Genomic DNA, 16,383 nt, shown 5'->3' with positions numbered 1-16,383 from the left:
AAAGTAGATGCTAAGCAAATGTTACTTGAATCTGCATCTGCTGAGTGATAGGGACAAGATCAAGCTGTTCAGATTTTGGCAGCTGAGCTTTTAACATGCTGGCATGGTTTTGAAATCTCATGGAGTTTTCTTCTTATCATGTCCAGGCCCATTGCATGTTGCTCAGCAGTGGCCACAGATACTCCAGCAGATCTAAGGGGCTGATTTCTTTTTTTTTTAAAGACACAGGGGAAATTTGCTTTTTATGTTTATTAATTGTTTTGACTGCTGGCTCTTTGGTGTAGCACATACCCTCTCTCTTGTTGGGGAGTGCAGGCTCTAGCACACAAGGGCTCGGTAGTTGCCGAGTATGGGCTCAGTTGCCCCACAGCACGTGGGATCTTAGTTCCCCGACTCGGGATCGAACCTCTAGCCCCTGCATTGGAAGGTGGATTCCCAACCCTGAGCCCCCAGGGAAGTCCTAAGGGGCTGCTTTCGTATCTGTAATCAGTGGTGGTAGCATGTGGAGGCATAGGGATTGCATTATGAGGCTCTGTCTGCCCTGGGTGATTTTTGCTTGCTGCGTCAGAGGTTCCGGAAGCCTCCTGAAGCCCTCTGCCCTCTCGTGGTTCCCGTCCTGCCTGTGAAGTGGGCCGGGCCGCCGGCAGCTGCACGCACACGCAGGGGCCCTGTAGTCAGCCAGCTCCGAGCTCGGGCTTTGAAGTCTGTGCAGCCCGCCTGCTGCCGCTCACGCTTCGCGGTGTGATCTGCCTGGCGGGGCTCCTCCCGCCTCATTGAGCCACATCCTGGCAAAGCGAGGGCAGCGGTGCTTCCGTGCTGTCCTTCCCCCGACGCTGGTTCCTCTGAGCCTGCCTCGCCTCACCAGCCTCGGTGGGTTCTCTGCGCCCACCCCCGCAGCGCTCACAGCAGCGGAGCCATCCCCAGCCACGTGTGGCTGCAGCCCACTGTCAGACGGACCCCCTGCGCCCGGGGTCCTGGGGGGGCTCCCCGGGCCCCTCTAGCGATGCCCTGTTTTTCTAGCTGGGTTCATGGACTTGTTGGATATTTCACATGCCAGATTGTGACACAGCTTGTCATCAATGGCAGAGGAAAGGTTCACCTCTTTCCCAATGCTGGGTAGTATCCAGTTCTATAGAGTAAAACGCTGTTCTTGCTCGTGGTGATTCATGGCGCTGGGTGTGCTGTGCTGACTGCACCCAAACCACAAATTAGCAGGCAGGCTTTGGCTTCTCCACTGGGTGTTTTTGACACTTGAGACAATGTTTAAAAAATAAAGGTGAATTATATTTTTCTCTCTTGCAAAAGCAGGTGCCCATCAAATGCCACTGACAACAGTGCAGCAGCCAAATGGTGTTTCTGTTTCTTTTGATAAAATGAGAACTAGTCTTGGAATCAGAAGACTATTAGCCTATCCACCTGTTTTTATATTGTAAAATGCATCAGGAGCTCTAAAAATAAAAGTTGTAATAATTCAGATAACTTCATGATTGCTTCTTATTCCTTTTTCCAATATGCTTCAAAGACTGACTTATTCAGAACTTTAATTCAGTTCTGTCTTCCTATGATTGTGTTGTGGTGAAGTTAACGGGGTTACCTATTCTGCAAGCATTTTTATCAACTAATTCAACAATTTTTTTTCCATACACAAAGTGGTTAAAACTTGCTTATGCACTGGCACTGTCTTAGTGGTTCTCTGATGACTTCATAACTGTCTTTGTTTTAAAAGAAAAAAAAAAACTTTAAAAAGATGACATCATGGAATTCCAGGGTTGGAGTGAACTGTCTGCACTGTCCCTGGTCCAGCCTGTGGGCGTTTGGTCATCCAGCTCCTGTTTGAAAACCTCTGAGTGACAGAAATCACATCCCCTTGTGAAATAGAACTTTCTACCCTCAGACAGTTCTAATTCTTAGCAAGTTCTTTCTTGCTAAGAAAGCAATAAAAGTGATTAAACCATTTGTCTCCTGCATGTCTTGCTGGGCCAAATATGCTCCATATTATATTTACACAGCTGATTTTTTTAGGCGTTCGTGTAGGATCTTCAGTTTAGTCAATCTCCCAAAATCTTCCTGAATTGATTCTTTCATGTCATTTGCATATTTACTAATCGTACCGTGTATGTTATCCTGTCTTATTGGAACCCAGACAGTCTGGCTCCAGATCCCTCAGGAAGTTATGCATCTACTTTCACTATCCAGGGGTCCCCTTGGATCATAGAAGAGCCCCATGGGGCTCAGGCTCTGGGGTCCCTTCTTCTGTCCAGAGTTGCCCATGTTTGTTCTCTCTACATCTACTCCACTGGCTTCATATCTTTGCCGTCCATGTGGTTCATGGTGGGGGGAAGGGGTGGCGAGGGGCATCACCTCCCGCAGCCCGACCCCCTGACTCTCCACGCCCAGCCTGGTCCTTGCCCAGTGCCGAGTCTGCCTGAGAGTGTCTCCGGACCACAAGTCCGCTTTCCCAGAAAGAAGCCCGTCTGGCCCTGCCGGTCAGGGGCCCCTGTTGACCCTGATACCCGGGGTCAGAGAACTAAGCCAGGAGAAGGGCGTAGGGGCAGAGCCAAGGGTGACCCAGGGAAGGCTCCATCAGGAGGGCTGGAAAGAAGTGGGGAGCCAGAGGAAAGCTCCGGTGGAAGCCCCTTTATGGATGTTTGTCTACCAGCAGTGAATCTACATCGTTACCTAATGACGGGATCCAGGGTCTCAGGTTTTTAAGGACAGGGTGTGTCTACTCTTGTTGAAGTACAGCATGCTAAGGACTTGGCCAATAACATTATTATTCAGGTTTAGGTAGTGTAAAGGGCCTTTTTTCCCTGGAGGAGGGTCCCGCAACCCACTCCAGTATTCTTGCCTGGAGAATCCTATGGACAGAGTAGCCTGGCGGGCTACAGTGCAGAAGGGTTTTGAAGAGCTGCACACGACTTAAGTGCCTTAGCGCACATGCACAGAGGACCTTTTTCATAGGAAAAAAATTCCCTTCAGTCTCTGACTATACATTTTGGGTATGAGAAACACTACTTTAAAAACAATGACCCCCTGCTCAATGTTAGCTGAATTCTCAGTGCAAAAGGAAGGTATTCCTTTTAACTTTCGAATTAACTATATTTAGCTGCTGCTGCTGCTAAGTCACTTCAGTCGTGTCCGACTCTGTGTGACCCCACAGACGGCAGCCCACCAGGCTCCCCCATCCCTGGGATTCTCCAGGCAAGAACACTGGAGTGGGTTGCCATTTCCTTCTCCGATGCATGAAAGTAAAAAGTGAAAGTGAAGTCGCTCAGTCGTGTCTGACTCTTAGCGACCCCATGGACTGCAGCCTACCAGGCTCCTCCATCCATGGGATTTTCCAGGCAAGAATACTGGAGTGGGTTGCCATTGCCTTCTCTGAACTATTTTCAGAAATTACCATAAATCCTTTAGAAGCTGTAGATCCCATTTATTAAAATCTGTGAACTTCGAAAGCATGACTGTAGACTACACTTTTCATGAACAGTAGTTTACAATGTACAGAATCCATCTACTTTCCTTTTTAAAACACTTCGCTGTTTCCCATGGTTCTTCTGTGATTAGTAACACTTTAGCTATTCTGCAAGTTCTCACAGTTTTATAGATTTAAAAGTATTGTATATGTGTATACACACACGCTACAAAATATGAACCTATCAGGATTTAGAGCAGCTAGGCACTGCCTCGTCTTTTTTCTTTTTAAAATAATTCCCTACCATATCTTTTGCATTAGCTCCTCCAACTGCCATTCATTCTAACCTTCCTAGTTGTAGGGTAATTATCTTTGATCCCAAATGACGTGAAGGAGGAGAAGTGGGAATTGAGGCGTTCTACTTCTTATGATCTGTTGACATCACACCATCCATTTCAGGCAGTGGACCTATCCCATGAATTTACTGTATTGCAAAGGAAGCGAGGAGATGCTTTTGTAGTCTCTCAACACTTTTTAAGCACTTTTCCTCCCTTCTTAGGTGCCTGTGCGTCTGTTGTTACTCGCCATTGAACGTGGGAGCCTGTTTCCCACCTTTCCTTGACCTTTTAATCTGCTTTTCCTTGCCCCAGGCCACGTTGTGCGGCCGCAGTGGTCTCTGACCACACCTCTCTTCTCCCCGAGACAGGACAAGTTAGTCAGCACGTCACTTCAGCTTCCCGGACTTCTGCCCCTTTTGGGTCTTGATACTAATTTGAAATACATCCTGTTAATCTAGAACACGTGTCTGGCTTAGCCTGGTATTCCCCTCCGACTACCAAAAGTTCCTTGGTACAGTTAGGTTTTCTCAACCTTATCACTTCTGCGTTGATTAGAATCCAGTCCGTAGTAACAATCCCTCATCTTATTTCCTGCACCTTCTCAAGTGATGACGAGTCAATGATGCTTTTAGCTAATTGAGGCTTCTAGGAGATGCCGGATGTGTGTCTGGTGGTTGAAACCCTTCATTGCTAGTTCAGTCCACTCCTGTGCCAATGTGTAATCTATACTGGGAACATACCACTTTTTCTTCTGTCTGACAGAAGGATCTGTGGAATATCCCTCGGGATATCATTACATTTCTTCTATCTTTCATTGCTCTCCTTTTCCTATTAAGTATGATTTGGCGTTAGTGTTTTCTTTAGTATTTGCAGTAACTCAGCATGCCCAAGATGATTGTTTTTCTAGGTTAGTATCCAAAGCTGGGAGCCCCAGAAGTTGAATGCTTACTATGTGTGAGGCCCAACACTAGGCGTGCATAGGTAGGTTGCCGTGTAATTCTGCTTAAGATTAGCCTTTCCTCTGAATGTCAGGAATACTTTTTTGAGTGTCTATCACTCAGAATTTGTTGTGCTATTTTGGAGCTTGTTGCAGTTCAGCATGAGTACTGGGAGTGTTAAACCATTTTTTTTTTTTTTTCCTGTTTTAAGCAAGAAATAATGTCGATTTTCACACTTGTTTATTTTTAGATCAGTTCCCAAAAATACACTTAAAGAAAAATATCACTTAACCATGTATGGTAATGATAGGCCCTGATAGGAAAATATATTCATGGGTATCAGGATGAAGAGAAGACTATTTTTAGATGCCTGATAATAAAATAGAAAACTTAGTAAACATTTATTGCATGCAAAGGACTTTCTTTAAGAGTTACTTATGTGACTTCTCCATATTAGAATAGCTCACCTTACAGACACGTGCCCTCACGCCTGTGCTGTTCACAGTGTTTTAGTCAGGCACATCGGTAATACCTAGTATTATTCTCAGTTGACCTCAGGATGTAAGTGAACAGATTAGTATTGGAGTGGTCAAAAGACCACTGTATAGTCAAAGCTTTTTCAGATGATGCTTCAAGGAAGATTGATAAGGGAGACTGCGTTGACATCCAGTGGTACCCACGAGGTAGGAGAAAGTCATGGTTGGAACCACTGTGTTGAGGTGGAATAGGGCCAGTAGAGGAGAAATGGGGTCAGAGGGAGAGGTTAGGTCCAGCCTAAGTATTGAATGAATAAATGCATCCATCAGTGTTAAAGCTCTGGAAGTGACTTGGACTTCATCTGTTTCCAAATATTATCCTGGCTTCTCAATTCGCTGGCCCCCTGACCATCAGTAGTTCTCCATATGTGAAGCAAATTTCTTAATCATTTTGAGAATTGTTGGCGGTGGGGAGTGGACTCTTTTGTAACATGAAAAACAGTTTTTTGAAGCCGATAACCATGTGTTACATCATCTGGGTAAGTGGATATTCTTTGTTATGGCATTTTGTTGTAAGATAAATGGGCTTGAGGATAATGAGCTAACATCACAATTGCATGAACAAGAGAGTAAAGGAGAAGAAGCTGGTGTGTGGGAAGCGTTTTGACTGTTGTGCAAGTTCCTTAGGGTGGAAAGACCTATAGAATGTACTGGACTCAGGACTTGGATGGGGCAGCTCTTATCATCAGAGGAGATCTGATCCATCAAGCAGGGTGTGTCGGGAAGGGTTCCAGGCAGCTTCATGATGTTTGTGGGGCAGGGTAATTGCCTGTGTGTGCTTCCAGGTCATTGTTCTGTGCAGAGCAGAAAAGCCAGCCTGACTGGGGAACAGAGAGTAGGATTCAGCTCCTTGGAGAAGAGAGGCCCAGTTTGGGTCCAGTGTCAATGCCCACCTGCATAATTAAATGGACATTGGGACAGGCCTTGGCTTCTAGCAGAGGACTGAAATGCCTCTGCTTAAATTCATACTATGGAAGCTGAGCATAATATTCAAGTAGGTAGAATTGTTCCCAGAATCAAGTGAAAAGCTTTTCCAGGAAAATCAAGGAGCGTGCAAATCAGCCGGACTAATGGGCGGGCCTCAGAATCCCTCGTATCTGTGCTTGTTAGCCTTGTCATCTGTCACGACAGCAAACTGCCTGTGAGCAGCTTAGCATGGGTCATGTACCCACCTTTAAGTCAAAAAGGGGAATTGTATTTTGAGGGACCAGCCCCACTGCCTACAGTAGCGGGAGGGGAGTTCTCCAAGGAAAACCAACAACTCCTTTCAGGAGAAGCAGACGCTGAACTGGAATGATCAGCAGATGTTCACTGCATAGAGCCTGAATCAATATTCGGAACAAGAAGGTGTATTGATGTGACTGAAAATTTCATTTCCCCTCTGGCTATTGTAGTCATGGTATAGAAATTTGAGACGCATTGCTGAGTAGCTTCTATTTAATTTCCATGCTTTCAAAGGTGTTTATTTCTTCAGTACCATATTTGAAATGGTAGTATGTGAGTTTTAACCTTTAAAGCACCCAGGTCATTGCTGCCAGAGTCGTGGTTCCTTCCTTTTGTTCCCTCTCTGTCTGGAGACAGCTGCAGTCAGGCTCACAATCGAATGTTTGAAACGACTCTTCCACTCCAACAATGCAGAATATGCGACTTCAAGTCTCTTTTGTAGCTCTAGTAACTGCTTCTGTATTTCTAATTATATAAACAACGTATATGGTGACCACTAAAAACACAATAACTAAAATACAAATGTCTAAATTGTTCAACCAAAGATTGTTTTACTCCAGACGCTTGAACCAAAAACAAAAAATTATTAAATGAGGACTTTTAATTTATTTTTATTTTCCCCAGCGAACAAAATAAAAAACCTATTAAACCTTGGAAAGGACCACAGATAACACTCATAACTTCCTACTGAGTAGCGCCTAGCTTTAGTCACACCTGAATTCTGCAGTCGTGCCTTTGAAGTCTCTGGCTAGTTTTCTAGTTAGTATTTTTGTATTAGGCTGTTGTCTAAAGATTTCATTCTAGCTCAGGAAATGCAAGCAATCAATGTGGTCTCTTTGGTGTCTGATATTAGAAGCCACAGAGTAAAAGGATATATCTTAGTAGTGGGACTCTCCTGAATTTGCTTAGGAGGCCATATGTGTATTCTGATTCCATGTACAGCCTTACTTATAACTGCGATAAAGTCAAGCCTGCAGAAGCGTGCTGGCTCAGAACCGTATTCCCAGGCAGCAGAATGGTTTCGTGTCCTGTTCTCTTCTCCCTCCCACCTACCCACCCCTGCTTCTGTTGCATAACCCCATACAGATGACAGTTTTAGGAAAACATGTACTTATTTGATATTAATTTGTAGAATCATAGGGTAGAATCTGTTATTTCACTCTCTAGATTTATTCACTGGTCCCAGCTTTAATTAAATATTATCCTCCCAAGTTTTAAACGTTAGTACCTACCTCAGTAGGCCCCTAAGACTTTTGTTTTTCTCATCTCAAACGTTTTGAAGGACAGAGTAGCTTTATAATCTCTGAGTAAAGGATAGGGTGACCGGGACCGCTTGGATGATCGTATGGTGCTGCATCGCTAGCATTATCATTTAATCCTCGTGTGAACCCTGTTTTATGTGAGGAGGCTGAGGCTCAGATATAAAATAATTTGCCCAGTGCTAAATAGAAGTGTCATAACCTGAATCTGAACACTGATCTTACTAGAAAACCTGCTCCTTCTCCCCACAGCCTGCCGTTTTGATTTCAACAAGAAAAATAGTGACTGGACTATTTATGTGTGCATGGAGAGCTAGGCGCTTATTGTGGGGAGTGCTTTTTCTCATTTAGTCTGCACAAAATCCTGCGAGAGAAGGTGGGCAGTCAGAGCTAAGTAATCCATCTACGGTAACCATATCTCACGACTAAGGAACCTCCACCATCTCTCCGATTTCACGCTGTGTGCCCCCAAGCACTCTAATGCCTTCCTTGGTTAGACAGTGTTTCTATTATTATTGCTGAACTTGATATAATTAGAGAAAGATGTGTGCTATCTAAGGCTAGAGTTTTCTGGCTGCAAAGAGAATTCTATGAAGTGGTTAATCACTTGCTATATTTAAAGTCCTAAATTTCTTTCCAATCTTGGGCTTTGGTTTGGAGCATCAGGCAGTGGGTACATGTGGCATCAAACAGGATGAAATGATGGAGAGGCTGTGAGGGGCAGACAAGCTCCACCCCACAAAAAATGCCAAGTATCATCCGCTTCATCCCTGTCACCACTGTCTCACCCACGCCTCGTCGTCTTACCTGAATCAACTCGGCCTCAAAACGATCTTCCTGCCTAAAACTTTTCTGTGGGTTCCTACCACATGAAGGATGTAAATTCAAGTTTCTTATTGTTTCTTGCAGCCTGGCTCTGTCCCTTCTTGTTTGATGGCTCCCCCTGTCCTCCTGTTTCTGGAAATGCCAAGGCCATTCTTGCCTCCTGGCTTTGTTCCTGCTCTTCCCGGGTCTGGTTCACACTGTCTTTTTTCTTTTCTCATTGAGGGCTCAGCTCAGCCTCTCCTTGGAGAGGCCTTCCCTTACTGCTCAATAGAACGCTCCAATAGCAGTAAGGACGACAGCAACAACAGTGAGAACGGCTGGTATTTACGGAGCTCTTCTTATTGAATGCAAAGCGTTGCTCTTATACCTATTAACTACCATGTCCTTCACAACCCTCCTTTGAGGTAGGTATTATTATCAAGTCCATTATATAGATGATGAAACTGAGGCACAGAGAGTTCAGTCAATCATTTGTCAATTGCCTGTTTTACTTCCTTCATCGTACACATCATGATCTGTAGTTATCTTGCTTTTTTCTTGAAAGTAAGTTCCTAAGAGAAGGGACCCTTCTTTTCAGCTGTTTCTTCAGCTTTTAAAAACAAATGCCTGGCTCATCGTAGGCACTTAACTATGTTGAATGAATGAATGAGCAGATTGGGTCATGATGTTTATGACAAGAAATGGAAATTTTCAGAGATATGCTTCTGCTGTAATTGTATGAGAGGATGCACCTTACCTGTTGAGCGTTTTTCTTCTCTCCTCATTGTACTGTGTGCGTTTAAGAACGTGACCGTGTACCTGGGCGGAGGAGGAAAGGAAGACTTGGTAGCCCAGTAGACACTGGTCCGAGGGTGGGGGCCAGGTGGGTGCCGGCAGCAGACTTGGTCACGCCTTATCTTTTCAAACGTGGAGATTCAGCTGCGAGGACAAAGCCCCGTGTGACTTTCTGCCTGCGTTTTGGTGGCTGACTATGTAAAGCAGCTGCTGCTCTGAAACATCTGGCTCAAGTAGGGAGATTTTTTTTTTTTTTTTAATTTCCCTGTTCATCTGAACAAATGAGGTATTCACTGTTTTCTTCTTGGTGCTCAGCAGATTCTATTTTCACAGGATTTTAACGCTGAGAGAGAATTTCAGATTACAGGAGTCCCTACATAGGAACAGATTCTGTTCTGAGAGAGTGTTCATTAAGGTCAGTTTGTTCATAGGGCTGACAGTCGGGTATTCAGTCCTGTACTGTAACAGGCTTATAATCCGCTCACATCTTTGAAATTTTGCAACTCGAGGGTTCATATGTAGGGGACTTACTGTATTTGCTTACATTTCTCATTTTACAAGGAAAGGCAATAGCCCCTAGGGATTATGTGCACAGGGTCACCTAAGTCCTTAGTGGAAGAACTAGGGCTCATCTCACAACTGCCGAGTGGGTTTAATAATAAATGCTGTCGGGGAGGACGAACCGAGTGTTCACTTCGGGGCCATGATTGAGACACTGTCCCACAGTCATCTTATGTTTTCTTGATAATGAAAATTATTCTTGAAAATCGAAATAGTCTGCAGGAGGTTGTTGCTTCTATATCCTTACTTAGTAATACAAAATAATATCTAGTAGTACGTTTCAGTAACTAAAAGTCATGTGTGACTCTATTTCCTTATACTGAGATTACTGATCCTTCAAGTCTCAAAGTAGCATTTGGTCATTTTGTAACCAAGAAAGCAGAATTTGGTCTAGTAAAATCCACAGGTTGATATGCGCTTAGGAAATACTAAGTAATTTTACCATTAATTGAAATAAACTGTAATTCAGAAAACAAATGCTTTTCTGCCAGGGGAAATAATCAATTGGGATGTTGAAAACACAAAATATGAAATTTTCAGCATATCCAGAATTCTGAACTAGAGGATCATTGTCTACACTGTTTGACCTTTTCTTTATTTCAATAAAAGCTGGCCCAGGGGAGTTTATGTGGGAAGATAGGATTGATTCTTGCTGGTCTGAAATGGGAAAAGAATTTGGAAAAGAATAGACACATGTATAATATATGTATAACTGAATAACTTCACTCTACACCTGAATTGTTAATCAACTTTGCACTAATATAAAGTAAAAATTGTTTTCGATAGTAAAACTAAAGGGGAAAAAAAGACGTTGTAGACTTTGGGGAGTATCACATCAAAATAAGCTGAGGTATTTCAGAAGCCACTATCGAGCCCTTGCTCATTTTTAATCCTTGCAGAGTTAGCTGTGTGAAGGTGGCTGCAGAGGTTTGCCCGGTAGAACTGTTGGTGTCAGAAGAGTAATGATGCTTTAGCGGATGTCACATGTCTGACTGGATACTGAGGCCAATGGGGCCAACGCCTGAGGGATTCTCCCGGAGAATCCAAAATGTGAGGAAGGGCTGTGCATTTGGTGGCGTGGTCATCATTAGCTTGCGTACATGGGGGCCATGTTGGGATGCTCCCAAGAACTTGCAAAGGGGAAAACAAGCTTGCCTTCTTTTTTCTGTGCAAGACCAACACATGCTGGGAGCCGCGTTCTCGGCACAAGGGGCAAATCTCTTCCTAGGCCTGCAGGTTTTGATGGTGATCCCACTGGCAGATTAAATGTCAGTTTGAATTTGGAGATGGAGATGGTCTGGAAAAGAGTGAATCATGGAGTTAAGAAACTGGCAGTACTCTCAGCTCTTTGGAGGGGAGGAGACGTGTTGGCCGGCAGGTTTGGTACCCTGGCCCCATTGCCAAGGTATCCTGACAGGCTGTGAAGTTTTCGGTCCTACAGTGCATTGGCCCCTGCTGTGGAGTGGAGCGCATCACGCCATGCTGGCCAAACGCAATTTGGCCCATGTCATCTAGACTGCTTCATGTGCTCACCAGACACCATCACTTGGTCACTGGACTTTCTACAGAGGCCAACAGGGGGAGAGTTCTACTGATCGTGGGACTGCAATTACCCTAGTTCCTATGGCAATTATTTCTCGTCTTAAACTTACTAGTTGTCATTTTGAATTTATGCATCAGTCTTACAGGCTTGGATAACCTGTGTCTACATCGAAGACAAAGATCTGTTCTTGATATATTGTTAAATATGTTTCTTGCTCATCTGCTAGTTCTTCAGATACTGAGTGCTCACTCTAAGCCAGGGGTGTACTATTTCGATAACTGTCAGTGAAACAGGGGGAGCAGGTGAAATAACAATTACAGAGGAAGGAGTGACACCTAACTCCTCAGCTGAGAATACCCAGTTATGTAAAGTAAGTAGAACTTGAGAATATCAGTTCAGAGCAGAGTGGAGAGCTGGGTTTCTTGAGGCTCTTTGTCTAACAAGGTACCATCGACTCTACACCATGGTCTTTGCACTGTCTTCAGGGAAAATCTAATGAAAGATTTTTAAAACTTTTAATACTGCTATGCCTCTATTTGATAATCCGTAACTTGGTCTATTCCGGCTGCTATAACACTCTACCATAGACTAGCTAGTTTGTGAATGACAAATTTATTCCTCACAATTCTGGAGGCTGTGTGGGGTTGTGTGTGTTAGTCATTCCGTCGTGTCCGACTCGCTGGGATCCCAGAGCCACCAGGCTCCACTGTCCATGTTCTCCAGTCGATAATACTGGAGTGGGCTGTCATTTCCTACCTCAGAGCATCTTCCTGACCCTGGGATCGAACCTGGATCTCCTGCACTGCAGGCAGATTCTCTACCCTCTGAGCCAGTAGGGAAGCCCTTTATGGAGACTGGGAAATCCAAAATCAAGGCACTAGCAAATCTGGTGTCTGGTGAGGGCCTACCTCCTGATTAATACAGGACCATCTTCTTGCTATGTCCTCACAAGTGGAGGGGGTAAGGGATCTCTCTGGGCTTCTTTTAAAAGGGGAACTTTTAACTCCTCTTTTTATGGTTCCACCATCATCTTGAAAAAGTTTCTCCTCCTGATAACATCAGATCCAGGGTTAGGGTTTTAAACTATGAGTTTTTGGAGAAAACAATCCCTGTATGAAATTTTGATTGTATGCACTAGGGAGGAAAATCCACTGTGTTTAAAACGTGGCATCAGTTCAGTTCAGTTCAGTTCGGTCGCTCAGTCGTGTCCGACTCTTTGCGACCCCATGAACCACAGCACGCCAGGCCTCCCTGTCCATCACCAACTCCCGGAGTTTACTCAAACTCATATCCATCGAGTCGGTGATGCCATCCAGCCATCTCATCTTCTGTCGTCCCCTTCTCCTCCTGCCTCCAATCCCTCCCAGCATCAGGGTCTTTTCCAGTGAGTCAGCTCTTTGTATCAGGTGGCCTAAGTATTGGAGTTTCAGCTTCAGCATCAGTCCTTCCAATGAACACCCAGGACTGGTCTCCTTTAAGATGGACTGGTTGGATCTCCTTGCCGTCCAAGGGACTCTCAAGAGTCTTCTCCAACACCACAGTTCAAAAGCATCAGTTCTTCTGTGCTTAGCTTTCTTTATGGTTCAACTCTCACATCCATATATGACCACTGGAAAAACCATAGCCTTGACTAGACAGACCTTTGTTGGCAAAGTAATGTCTCTGCTTTTTAATATGCTATCTAGGTTGGTCATAACTTTCCTTCCAAGGAGTAAGCGTCTTTTAATTTCATGGCTGCAATCATCATCTGCAGTGATTTTGGAGCCCCCAAAAATAAAGTCTGACACTGCTTCCACTGTTTCCCCGTCTATTTGTCATGAGGTGATGGGACCAGATGCCATGATCTTAGTTTTCTGAATGTTAAGCTTTAAGCCAACTTTTTCACTCTCATCTTTCACTTTCATCAAGAGGCTTTTTAGTTCCTCTTCACTTTCTGCCATAAGGGTGGTGTCATCTGCATATCTGAGGTTATTGATATTTCTCCCAGCAATCTTGATTCCAGATTGTGATTCCTCCAGCCCAGCGTTTCTCATGATGTACTCTGCATAGAAGTTAAATAAGCAGGGTGACAATATACAGCCTTGATGTACTCCTTTTCCTATTTCAAACCAGTCTGTTGTTCCATGTCCAGTTCTAACTGTTGCTTCTTGACCTGAATACAGATTTGTCAAGAGGCAGGTCAGGTGGTCTGGTATTCCCATCTCTTTCAGAATTTCGCACAGTTTATTGTGATCCACACAGTCAAAGGCTTTGGCATAGTCAATAAAGCAGAAATAGATGTTTTTCTGGAACTCTCTTGCTTTTTCGATGATCCATCGGATGTTGGCAATTTGACCTCTGGTTCCTCTGCCTTTTCTAAAATGTGGCATAGTGACTGATAATTATTAACTGTGTGATCAGGGATGAGCAAAGCTACTAATAAGTCTAAAACTGCACCATGAGCATGGCAGTATCTCATTTGGAGCCATGTGGCCTCCAGAGTGAGGAGCATGCAGTGTGACTGGCACATTGTCGCTCTCTACGTAGAAAGCTTTCGGGGGTCACTGCCAACCAGAGGATGCCCCCCAAACTTCTCGACAAGCCTGAGAGGCCCTTTGCAGCCTGGCCTCCGTGCTTCGCCGGATCTCACCCGTCTTGTCTTCACCTTTTGTGCATTCCTCAGCAGCTTTACCCTTTTGCCCTGATCTGCACACGGGACACTTCCTCACCCTCCTGGTCCCTACGCTGTGTTCCCTCCACTTTGTACGAAGCCTCAGATGTTTTCTGGTTTCACAGAGTAACAAAGGTTTCCCTGGTGATTCAGACGGTAAAAGAATCTGCTTGCAATGCAGAAGACCCAGGTTCGATCCCTGAGTTGGGAAGGTCCCCTGGAGAAGGGAAAGATGACCCACTCCAGTATTCTGGCCTGGAGAATCCCATGGACAGAGGAACCTGGGAGCTACGGTCCATGTGGTCACAAAGAGGGGGACACAGCTGAGCGATGAACGCCAGAGCGAGAAAGCCCAGGGGCAGGCTTTATTGCAGGAGCAGTTACCAGCATTTCACTGTGACTGGTGACTTTATCAGTGGGTGGAGAGGCATTGGCTTGCTCTCAGTGGCCACCTAACCACTCCTTTGTCCTTCGGTTTTTATTCAGCAAACAATGATCAGGTACTTGCAGTTTGTTGGTACTGGTGTTAGAAGATGAGTGACAAGCCAGTCCTTGCCCCGGGGAGTTGCCCTCTGATGGCGGAGGTGGTCCAGGGACTGGGAGGCACAGAGGCCTGTGGGGACACGGGGAGGCTCGCTGCCTTTGACAGAGGACCCTGCAGAGGAGACCTCCCCTCGGCAGGGCTTTGGGGAGGAGCTGGCACTGGCAGGGCGGGAAAGAGATATAGAGAAGTGGGTTTTTGACATAAAGCACTGTTGGCAGCTCTTTCTAGGAAAGGAGTAAGGGACCGGTTTGATTCAGTCTTATTTATTTCTCACTAGAAAGTAAAATAAGTAGTTTAAGCTTTTTCTGCTCTTCTCAAAGCGGTATGTAAAAGTGTTGTCAACATTGCAGCAAGATGTTACCCAAATGAAATGGCCTGTATCTGTTTACGTTGTTTTAGTGACTGCGGGGTGGCTGAGGATGATGTTAAGAAACTTAAAATTCATCTGTGAACATAATTCTAATTACTGGAAAGATTAGGATGGTCATAGTGAGTTAGATCATCGTGGTGGTTATCTGTTTAAACCTTACTGTTTATCTTTTTCTCTATCTTTATCTACAAATATAGAACAAAAACCAGAAATGCATTAAATGGTATGTTTAAAATTTCAGAATGCATTGTCATTACCTCTGTGTTGTTAGTCTTGTCTAAAACTATAAACCATTTTAGAATTTTGTGCTGTTTTGGACATGTTTATATGTAATGAAAGGAACTAAGTTGCACTCTTTCTGGGGAAGAGTACAAATTAAAAATGGATGTTACTGTTTTTGAATTGGGTCAGCTTTGACATGACTCTAAAATGCTGCCTTTTATTAATAGATGTAGCAGAAATGTTAAATGTGGGGGGTTTTCTTTTTATTAGAACAGAAACAGCATCAATGAGGGGGGAGCATATGGGCTTTCCCAGATGGCTCAGTTGGTAAAGAATCCACCTGCAATGCAGGAGACCCTGGTTCAATTCCTGGGTCGGGAAGATCCCCTGGAGAAGGGATAGGCTACCCACTCCAATATTCTTGGGCTTCTCTTGTGGCTCAGCTGGTAAAGAATCTGCCTGCAATGTGGGAGACCTGGGTTCGATCCCTGGGTTGGGAAGATCCCCTGGAGAAGGAAAGGCTACCCATTCCAGTATTCTGGCCTGGAGAATTCCATGGCCTGTATAGTCCATGGGGTTGCAAAGAGTTGGACACGACCGAGTGACTTTCACTTTCATATAGCTTTTAACAGATTTTAGGCTCTAGGATAGTTAGGAAATGTAGTTTTGGTCTGGATAATACAATGAAGCATTTCTTAGCAAATAAGAAGAGTCTCTCTCTCTCTAAGGTTATGAGAAGACTGATGATGTTTCGGAGAAGACGTCACTGGCTGACCAGGAGGAAATAAGGACTATATTCATCAACCAGCCCCAGCTGACAAAATTCTGCAATAACCATGTCAGGTAGGAACTACCAAAGAAGATTGGGACCAGCTACCGCAGCAGAACTTGGGAGGGCATCTCCCCAGCCCGGCCGAAATGAAAATACTTGCAAGGAGCTTTCATTAAATCAGTTTAATATTTAAGACCTTCCTGAAGGAGTGCAGATCAGCTGTTTCTCTATCTTTTAGCCAATAAGGAGATGTTAATAAGAACCTAGAAGTAGGAAAGAGCAGAAAGGCTAAGCAGCCATATGCTGCCAATTCTATTTATAGTATCTGAGTAAAGAAAGCAGTTCATGGGGAGGTGCCTTTGTCTTAAACCTGTTAGTAGACCTGTGAACTATTGTTTTTGATGAATAGATTTAC

At 44.5% G+C, this 16,383-nt stretch overlaps 1 protein-coding gene across 1 annotated transcript in view; it reads left to right on the top strand.

Moving 5' to 3' along the window:
• ATP8A1 (ATPase phospholipid transporting 8A1) overlaps positions 1 to 16,383 on the top strand; it is a 238,288-nt gene that overhangs the window by 15,976 nt on the left and 205,929 nt on the right. The window contains exon 2 of the mRNA XM_065907244.1: positions 15,925 to 16,039. Coding sequence (XP_065763316.1) covers positions 15,925 to 16,039 — 115 coding nt within the window. The remainder of the gene's footprint in view (positions 1 to 15,924; positions 16,040 to 16,383) is intronic.

This window comes from Muntiacus reevesi, chromosome 16, assembly GCF_963930625.1.
Source record: "Muntiacus reevesi chromosome 16, mMunRee1.1, whole genome shotgun sequence".
Classification (NCBI taxonomy): Eukaryota; Metazoa; Chordata; class Mammalia; order Artiodactyla; family Cervidae; genus Muntiacus; species Muntiacus reevesi.
Note: the sequence above shows the minus strand (reverse complement) of the source record. Positions and strands in the feature narration are given on the sequence as shown.